The sequence below is a fragment of the Phoxinus phoxinus genome (assembly GCF_949152265.1).
Source record: "Phoxinus phoxinus genome assembly, chromosome: 7".
Taxonomy (NCBI): Eukaryota; Metazoa; Chordata; class Actinopteri; order Cypriniformes; family Leuciscidae; genus Phoxinus; species Phoxinus phoxinus.
Window position 1 is genome coordinate 4,722,563 of NC_136882.1, and position 10,000 is coordinate 4,732,562.

Genomic DNA, 10,000 nt, shown 5'->3' on the forward strand with positions numbered 1-10,000 from the left:
CTGTTAATACAAATGCAATTAAAGTTAAGCATTCATTTTCTTACCACCATTTTTTATTAAAAGGACTCAAAACAAGATCCTGTGTCATGTCGTTTTCGATCTCTCATGCTAGCACAACTGGAGCCAGCTTTTACATTAGCATGTGTGCCGGCGACAGCACTGGTGTTCGACAGAGATGGGGTTTGAAAAACTGATAATGTTCATTTTGGCAAACTGTGAAAACTGTGAAATGTTGTTGTTTTTTCTCAATAAAACTTTGATGCACATCGTTTCACGTTTTATAACATCAACTCAAGAAATGAGGTGATGGGCACATTATTAAACTTTAACATGTACATTGATATTGTGATCCAGTGGAATCTCAGCAAAAATATCACATGCAATTTAATATTTTTAACATTTAAATATTTTAATATTTTCACAATTAAACTGAAAGCATGGGGAAGCCAACCAAAGCAGTAGTGCTGTCCGGGTCAGTGGGTCTCCGACACTCACCCTTGCAGTGGAGGTTGGGGCTGAGCCAGAGCCGACGGCCTGGGCTTGTTCCAGCCACCGTAGTCCAGAGTCGGGCGCACCTTTTTAAAGGGAGTTGAGTGATTGGGTAACATTAGGCTTCTTTTGGCAGATGGACATTGGCCTGTGCTGCTGGGCCTGAAGAGGAAGATTTGGGGAGCACAGGGTCAGATCTCCTAGCATTCAGCAAGTCATGCACTGAATCAAAAAAAAAAGAGTTCTTGGTTCGAGTTACACACCACTGATGTGAAGACTTGCGGATCAGTGCCCGCTCTGATGACGTCAGCACAGGACTCAAGCTGGTAAAACTAACGGCTTACGGGCTGGTGTTTGTGAACTGGCCTGCACGAGTTATTCGGTATGAACTTTGATCACATGTGCGTTACGGCTGCGATGCGGTAGACCAGCGCCCGGATTAGACAGTGCACATAAAAATGTGAATTTTCATTGAATATTTTTTTTTTTTAAATGTGCATTTGAATTTTTGGTGTGTCAAAAGGTGTGTGAGACATGATTTTTTTGTTAGCAGTGCGGCTGCGTTGCTAATGTGAAAAAGGCGGGAAAAGGCCTGCTGGCGAAAACACTCAATCGTTTAACGACACACTTGACCAAACCTGCACATTGCTCAGAGATTAGTGTGTGTGAGTGTGTTCATCAGCTGGAAACAGTCAGCAGAAAGCGCTCAGCACACGTCTGGTGTCTTTGATGATCATGAATATGAATATGTAGATGTAGTGAGAAGTGTGTGTGTCTGAATGGCAGTTTGCTGTCTTGTGTTCATGATGTTCATTACGCTGTGTGTCGAAGTGTGTTTTCTCAGGTCACTGATGCACACACACTGTTTTATGCACTTTTCTAACCTAAATTTCCTTGCACGCACATTAAGGAAATTATATTTATTGAAGAACAATTGTTTCAAAAGTTAATGCACTTTAAAAAGTGAATGTCATTTCGTTTCAATAAAAGATGCGATGCTTGATTTGGTTTATATTTGCCTATTGCGCTCGCATGCGCCCTCTTGTGGACATAGGAGACGACACAGTACTTTATCCTCTAACATTAAAGATACCGAACCTGATGTTTTTTCCTTCTATTTGGCCAAAATAGTTTAAACCCCAAATAATAGATTTTAAAAGCAATGATTGGTGGGGAAAAAAAACATTCCAGGGACAGAAAGTCTTGGCCAATAACATGCTCAGGAAAAAGGGGGTTGCGCATATAATTGAACTCTTATTATAAATCTGATTATAAAATCAGCGAGTACATCATGAATCCATTTTCCAAACCGTGTTTTTGTCTTATCCTGATTCACTGCGGCACACTGATAACAAGTGCTTATATTGGGACTATTTGAGACTGGTTCGGGTCGTACTAGAGCGCCAGAACTTACACACTGCAGCTTTAAATATTGCCTTTAGAATATATTTTGAATTTTGCTAATATTTAAGAAATTCAAATTTAGCTTTTAAGCCAATTTGAACGCCCTAGTGCACATTAAGCAGCAACACTGAGTCACGGGCTCTTTACCTGTCCAGAAACGAGTGTGTTTGTGTGTAGTCTTTACTTCCCGATCGGCTCCCATAAAAGGATGTTGGCTGAAGAGGAGCAGGAGTGTGTGGAGCTGAGGAAATAAAGCAGGGCTCGTAAGTGAAGAGTCCGGTTGAGAAGCCGTCACACAGATGAGCCGTGAGTGTGTGAGGCACTCACCCGACGCTCGGTTCTCCTCCGACTGCTTGAGTTTCTCTTTGCAGCTGAGCAGGAACTTTCTGGATGCGTCTGTGATGGCCTTATTGTTGCTGAAAACACCAGGAATAAAGATTATTTTCATTTTAGAACAAAAGTTGAAGATTTTTAATGTTTAGGGGGAAAAAAAGTCTCATGTTCACAAAGTCTGCATTGGATAAAAAATAAAAAACTAGACTAACTAAATGTAAAAATCTTGTAGTGTGTGCATGTTTGAGATTTGAGAGAAGATTTCATAACCTGGCCAGCTTTACGAACCCCTAAACTTCTACACAGCAGTGTCATTGAGTCATGTTTCCACACACGTACCCGGAAGAGTCGTTCTCTTTGGGATAGTCCTCGGCCAGGTCTCCATCAGCGTTCATCAGCCTCTTCCTCTTCTCACTCCTGCAGGACAGCGGAGGTAGTTTAGCTGAGGTCAACGCTATCTATATGCTTCTCAAAATAACCAAACTCAAAGTAAACTCTGAATCAACATGCACCAATGCTAATAGTTTCTAAATGTCAATCATTTGCTAACAAACAAGCTCATTGTTTCTGCCTTTAATTACATTGTTTAAATGACTAATTTAAGCTAACTGTGTGATTTTGTATATGTATATTTCTGAAATGCATGTTTCCTTTGATAAAGATCACTGTAAATTGTAATGTGGACTCATGCATTTTCTGTAAAGCCGCTTTGAAACTGTGTATTGTGAAGAGCGCTATACAAATAAATGTGAATTGAATTGAAAAAGTGAAAAGGCATTGCCAGGGTAGATGCGCACACCTGCAGCCGAAGACAGAAAACATTGTCTAAACATTTTAATAACTTATTGGTCGACATTCATAATCATTACTTTTACCGGTGCGCTGTGGCAAGCTTTGTGTTTGAATTTGTGCGCTGATTAGGCTATACGTATTTTATATAGGCAATTAACCCCTTAAGCGGCACCCCCCTTTTTTTAAATGGACATGAAAATACATATTTTGAACTTAGGTTGTAATTCAAGAATGCTTTGTAATATAGACGTAAGATTGGTCTTGTTTTAAAGAAGACATTTGTCAGATTTTTGTAGAAGTGAAATAAATTAAGAAAGTTAAACAGAAAAAAAGTTATAGAAGTCTGAGTTTATGAAAATGTACAAAGTTAAAATTTTAATTATTCATATTTTATATAAAATATATATTTTCAAAACCTGGAGGACTCTAAAATGCAAAACAAAATCTAAGTAAAAAATCTGAACAAGTTGTTTCAAATTGTAAGTTGATATCTCAGAAAATGAGCGTTCAGTGAGATGTAGTTTGGGCGCAGTACCACACTTCTCCACTAGTGGACATTACTGCCCATATAAGGGCGCCTCCATCTCCATATGTTGTTTGAGTCTGAACCATTATTTTTTACAATTTTCATACAATTTATGAAGTAGACATCCTATTCAGAAGTAGTATTGGAAGTTTAGCAGATTTAGAAATGAATTCAACCTCTAAGAAACACAGAAAGATCACGTGTGTGCATTATAGCTCGCTGACACATCACTAATGCTGAATCTGTTATTGTTTTCTTTATATTTAAAATATTTTCAGACCTTTTTTTCTAAAAGAATTGAACGGATGCTATCTTTTGAACTCTTGGCATGAAAACAAACTGAGGTTTCTACCATTCTTTCATGATTTTTCATGTTCATCACTATTTCAAAATAAAGGTCTGAACACGCCTTAGGAGGATGAAAATATTCTTGTTGCAAATTGATAAATTACGGCTCCTCTGTCCTTTATTCTGAAAACCAGTCACCAAATATGTAAACTAGAGATTGTAAGCTTTTAAATGATATATAGTTTGTCAAGATTAGTTTAGGTTTAGTATAGGATATTACAGTTTTAAATATGTAATGGCCGTGTCAATATAAGGGGTTAAAGGAACGTTATAATGATTTATGGCTTGTTAATATAAGATAAGATTGTTTTATTTAATGCCATGTCAGCATCTAAGGCTATTTTCATGGCAAAAATTTAATTACGAAAATACAAATATCATATAAATACAATAAAACCAAGCAAACAAACAAGTCATTATAAAAATTTACTAATAAAAAAAAAATCTAAACCTTTTCAGGCAAAATCTTACTAAAGTCTTCATAAAAGAGCATTCTACTTGATATAGCATTATACATATATATATATATATATATATAGATCTTCAGCCCTGCTGGAGACGCTGTTCCCCAACCTAAGCGTTGCGAGGTGTGCGCACCTGTTCTCGGAGAGCCCGTTCCGGCCCGGTGTGGCGGTGGCCCGGCTGGGGCTCGCCAGGGGCTTGCGGGGCGTGCCGTCCTCTCTGCTGTCCACACTGGGACGCCTCGGCGTCGTCTGGAACAAACAACAGCTCAGTCATGTGACGTTCAGGGAAGAGCTGAAGAGCATTGTGGGCTTGTGATGCTGCGCTACCTGTTTATCTGACGGAGACAGACCCGAGTCGTTCTGTGCGGCGCGGTTCCCAAGAACTAACCCAAAACTAGCACTTCCCTGGTTCGTCTTTAGCACTAGATCAAGGTTGAAAACGACAAACACAAATTAACATGACTTGCCAGAAAGAATTGACAGTAGGGCTGTGCAACGATTAATCACATCCAAAATAAAAGTTTACATAACGTGTGTGTACTGTGTAATAATTTTGTATATATAAATACACACACACGCATGTATATATTAAAGAAAATTTGTATATATATATATATATATATATATATTAGGGCTGTCCGTTAAACACGTTATTAACGGCGTTAATGCAAACCCATTTTAACGGCGTCAATTTTTTTATCGATGGTCAAGCACACACACACACACACACACACACTCAGCTGATGCGATCTCAGCACACTCGTCAACATCAGTAACGTCACCTCGTCAGTATTTCTTTCACCCTTTTATTGATGGACAGAGTTACATTGTGTGAGAGATTATTTGCTCCAAGTGAGAATGTTAGTGTGGAATTGAACACAGTATATGTTGTTTTAAATAAAAAACATTTGCACTAAGCTAGCCGATCCACTTTTCCATGTTGATAAGAGCATTAAAATGAGAAAAAAATAATGGGACAAAAAGAAAGAGACATTTAGAATAGATAAAAATATGCGATTAATCACGAGTTAACTATGACATTAATGCGATTAATCACGAGTTAACTATGACATTAATGCGATTAATCACGAGTTAACTATGACATTAATGCGATTAATCACGAGTTAACTATGACATTAATGCGATTAAATATATTAATCGTTTGACAGCCCTACTACATATATATATATATATGTATAAATGCAAATATTTCTTAAATATATACATGCATGTGTGTGTATTTATACACAAAATAATTATATACAAAGTACACACACATATATTAAGTACACAATTTTATTTTGGATCTAATTACTATTAATCATTGCACAGCCCTAATAAATGGAGATGCAACGATTAAATCGCATCCAAAAAGTGTGTGTTTACATAATGTGTGTGTGTGTACTGTGCATAATAATTTTGTATATATATATAAATACACACATGTAGGGCTGTGCGATATGACGATATATATTGGATGGACGAAATTAAGTCTATCGTTTCATATTATGCTCTATCGTTCATATCGTGGTGTCGCAAAACACATCGTTTACGGCAAAACTTTTTCATGGTTTGGATGACAGCAATCTGAGGGTGTAGGGACCTGGACAACAGCGCGGGTGAGGGGTGACCCAACCGGGCCAGGACAAAAATTAACAGAACGATAAGTAACGTTATTAACCGGTGTTAATGGCCATTTCAAGAAAGCGTTTCAGTTCAGAACGATTACATATGATTGCTTCCGGACCTGGTTATCTTCCTGTCAACATTTTGTTCATTTGTTTTCATTCGTTGAACAGGTTCGCAGCCCTGATCGCTGCTACATTTTAATCTTAAATGTTAACATTATAGCACTTAATATAGCAATATTTTATGTTGGGCATTTAATCAAGCATTTGCCAAGAAGTTTTAAATAAAGGGAGAAAAATAATCGCATATGAACGAGTACATCGAGTATATACTTTAAAGAAATTGTCTTTTCCATGTGGTGCGTGTATATATATATAAAAATTATTAATTGATTGAATTTACAGAAAAGGTACTATATCGTGATATGAGATTTTGGTCATATCGCCCAGCTCTACATGCATGTATATATATATATAAAAAGTGTTTTATATATATATATATATATATATATATATATATATATATATATATATATATATGCATCTGTGTGTGTATTTAACAATAATTATTACACAGTGCACACATTATGTAAACAAACTTTTATTTTGGATGCGATTAATCGCTATGAATTGTTGCACAGCCCATATATACACATATATAATTGACAGGGATGTGAGGACTAGACACAGTGCCGGCAGAGACATGTACCTGCTGGTTTACCGAGCCGGACCTTTTCAAGGTATTCCTTCATTTTTTTTGCAACCAACATGGGGAGTTTGTCCATCATGACAACACTGGAGTCCTTCAGAGTCAAAGTCACTCGGTTTGGGCCGTGCGTCTGATACCACGACACCTGCTTTACATTGTGATTCAGCTGAAAGAAAATAAACAAAGGAATATTAAATAGCATTCAGAAAAAACACAGTTAATGCTTCCTGGCGGGGTTTGATGCGTAAAGATCACGCGCGTAAAGACGGGGTTTGATGTGTAAAGACGGGGTTTGATGTGTAAAGACGGGGTTTGATGTGTAAAGACGGGGTTTGATGTGTAAAGACGGGGTTTGATGTGTAAAGATCACGCGTGTAAAGACGGGGTTTGATGTGTAAAGATCACGCGTGTAAAGACGGGGTTTGATGTGTAAAGACGGGGTTTGATGTGTAAAGACGGGGTTTGATGTGTAAAGACGGGGTTTGATGTGTAAAGACGGGGTTTGATGTGTAAAGACGGGGTTTGATGTGTAAAGACGGGGTTTGATGTGTAAAGATCACGCGTGTAAAGACGGGGTTTGATGTGTAAAGACGGGGTTTGATGTGTAAAGACGGGGTTTGACGTGTAAAGACGGGGTTTGACGTGTAAAGACGGGGTTTGACGTGTAAAGACGGGGTTTGATGTGTAAAGACGGGGTTTGATGTGTAAAGACGGGGTTTGATGTGTAAAGACGGGGTTTGACGTGTAAAGACGGGGTTTGACGTGTAAAGATCACGCGTGTAAAGACGGGGTTTGATGTGTAAAGACGGGGTTTGATGTGTAAAGACGGGGTTTCTGCACCTGAAACATCCTCGGCGCTCCACCGCTGTTGAACTTCACTAGCAGGTTTATCTTGTTGTCTCTCTCGTGGATTTCGAAGACGCCCTCTCTCCATTTGGTGGTTCCCAGTTCCCCACAGCGGATGCGTATGCGGACCGGGCCGCCGCTGGTCAGTCTGGGCCCGGAGACAGACATCAGGCCCTCCTCGATCTCCGGCACACAGATCCTGACACAAGACCAGAGGCAACACACACTTTACACGTCGCATACATACAAGAATGCAAAACACCAGAGAGGACATTTACACTGCAATCAGTGGCTACGTTTGCCACGCATGCAGCCAATAACCCATTAGTAATCGGATTGGTGGCTCAAACCGACTGAGATCGGATCGAAAGGGGGGGTTTATTCCTTTTCTAATCCGATCGAGGGAACATGTAAACACTTGATCAGACTGAGAGGACTGAATAGCGTAATGACGAATGAGGAACGAGCTGTTCCTGTTGTATAAGGTGTTGTATCATAATATTGTCTGCTTAAAACTGCAGTGAACCAAAGACAGTCTCAAAAACACGGTTTGAGATCACTGGTGTTTCTGACATTACCGTGTAACCAATCAGATCAACGTGTGATCGTCAACCAGTGGATCGCTGAGCTGAGTGAGTGAGTGGAGGCGGGGCTCATTTGCATATTCATAGAACCGCGCATACTAAATGAGACAAGGGTGTGAAGTTACATTCAAGATATTTTAAGGCATGAAGAATTTTATTAACAGGAAAAAACGTTTAAATGTCATATTGGTGATCAAAGATGAGTCTTAGGGATACAAGTATTGAGTACAAGGGGACTTGAACCTGGATGTCTCATGCTAGTGAAGGAGACACGACATGAAAACTGAACACATAACTCGTTAGTTCACCCTAAAATGAAAATTACGTCATCATAGATGTATTTAACGTCACTTGTCCTGTCACAAAAGATGATATTTTGGAGGAATGTCAACAATGGCTACCATCAACTGTCTGGCTACCAACATTCATTAAAATGTCATTATTGTGTTCAGCAGAAGACAGAAACTCATACAGGTTTGAGACAACATGAGAGTGAGTAAATGCCAATTTTAATTTTTGGGTGAACTATTACTTTAACAATCTGCGTGTTTAATAACATCCCAGACATCTATAAACTAACCATCGCTACCTTTCAGACAACTAGAGCACAGTATAATTCTGCATTAAAGCGTTGACTTGCTCGCATCTACAACTTTACAAAAATACCACGTGACACAAAACAAAATCCCTTAAGTCAAACCACATTATAGTTGCTTTAAAAGCCTCGAGCTTAACTATGGCAAACTTCTGACATTTACAGTCAACTGTGCATCACATCTATGCCTAGAGCTGTCCTCTGCGCGGGTTCATCACAGAGAGTCCCGCATGTTTACAGAAGTTATAGTGAGTAGAGATAAAGGTAAACAAACGCATCAGACGTCAGGACATCACGCGCGCTTTAAACAGCCAGCTCGACTAGCTTCATCTCGGTCACTCTCCCGCCTTCAAACACAGCCACACTCGGGTGTTTCTCTGAAGCGGGTCTTTATTCTGCGGTATCCTCACGCGTCGCGGTGAAATAATGACACACACATCATCCACGCGCGGCTAATTAACTAGCATTAGCAGCCCGGGCCGAGTGACAGGCTTGGTTCTGCTAACTGACCATTCTGAGTAAAACCCTGGGCGAATTCGGCACATAAACCACATATCATTTACCTGCGGGGGGGTAATTCCTTAAAGAAAGCGCTGGGGAATGAATATATCCTCTCAGTGTGACTCTCTCTGTCAGCGTGTGAGTTTTGCCGGGTATGATGATGTTTTCTGCGCGCGAGTCACACGAGCAGCCGATGATGGCGGGAATGTGAAAATTCAGAGCGGAAATGGGAGGTGAGAAGATGTGCGTAAACTCACGCGAGATTGCGCGGGATTTCAGTATACTATTAAAAACTCGTTTTTATATTAACATTTTATCAACTTTTCTGATAATTAAATGTGCACGAATAACAACCTAGGAGTATTTAGGTTGCTCTGGAAACGAATAAAAAACATTATGCATTGCCAAACGGTTTTTCATTACGTCATCAGCGCCCCTTCTGATTGGCTGCGGAGGGAGCCACGCCATCAGCGGGGCGGAAGTTCAGCATTATTCAATATATCCACGGTCTTCTTTCGCTTAGGACTTTAATATCTCAGTTCGGACTCAGAGACGGGGAGGAGATTTTGTTAAAACTACGCAAAGGTGAGTAATTTGTGACATTTTATTAGATATCTATTGAAATAGAGTGAATAAGTTAGCTAATTTAGGATATGACCGTTTTTTTGCCTCTCACTGGATCAGAAACTACGAGTTATTATAATGTTATGATGATGTTTTGGAGAATTCATAATCTTCAAACTACTAGTATTTTCTCTGTGTCCATTATTGATGAATAATA

The 10,000-nt window shown here is 39.3% G+C and overlaps 3 protein-coding genes across 4 annotated transcripts in view; 1 reads left to right on the forward strand and 2 right to left on the reverse strand.

Moving 5' to 3' along the window:
• The window catches only part of usp37 (ubiquitin specific peptidase 37), a 46,007-nt gene extending 36,501 nt beyond the window's left edge, over positions 1-9,506 (reverse strand). The window contains exons 1-9 of one of the 2 annotated variants that reach the window (XM_079618924.1): positions 9,282-9,506; positions 7,534-7,738; positions 6,694-6,859; positions 4,684-4,778; positions 4,490-4,605; positions 2,566-2,643; positions 2,221-2,309; positions 2,041-2,134; positions 496-651 (exon numbers count right to left, since the gene is read on the reverse strand). In XM_079618924.1, the coding sequence (XP_079475050.1) occupies positions 496-651; positions 2,041-2,134; positions 2,221-2,309; positions 2,566-2,643; positions 4,490-4,605; positions 4,684-4,778; positions 6,694-6,859; positions 7,534-7,707 (968 nt within the window). In that variant the 5' untranslated portion in view covers positions 7,708-7,738; positions 9,282-9,506. The remainder of the gene's footprint in view (positions 1-495; positions 652-2,040; positions 2,135-2,220; positions 2,310-2,565; positions 2,644-4,489; positions 4,606-4,683; positions 4,779-6,693; positions 6,860-7,533; positions 7,739-9,281) is intronic. The other variant, XM_079618923.1, reaches the window with a different exon arrangement.
• The window catches only part of ndufb3 (NADH:ubiquinone oxidoreductase subunit B3), a 306,227-nt gene that overhangs the window by 41,396 nt on the left and 254,831 nt on the right, over positions 1-10,000 (reverse strand). The gene's annotated exons all lie outside the window — the stretch shown is intronic.
• insig2 (insulin induced gene 2) overlaps positions 9,629-10,000 on the forward strand; it is an 18,983-nt gene continuing 18,611 nt past the window's right edge. The window contains exon 1 of the mRNA XM_079618926.1: positions 9,629-9,804. The gene's annotated coding sequence lies outside the window, so the exon portion shown is untranslated. The remainder of the gene's footprint in view (positions 9,805-10,000) is intronic.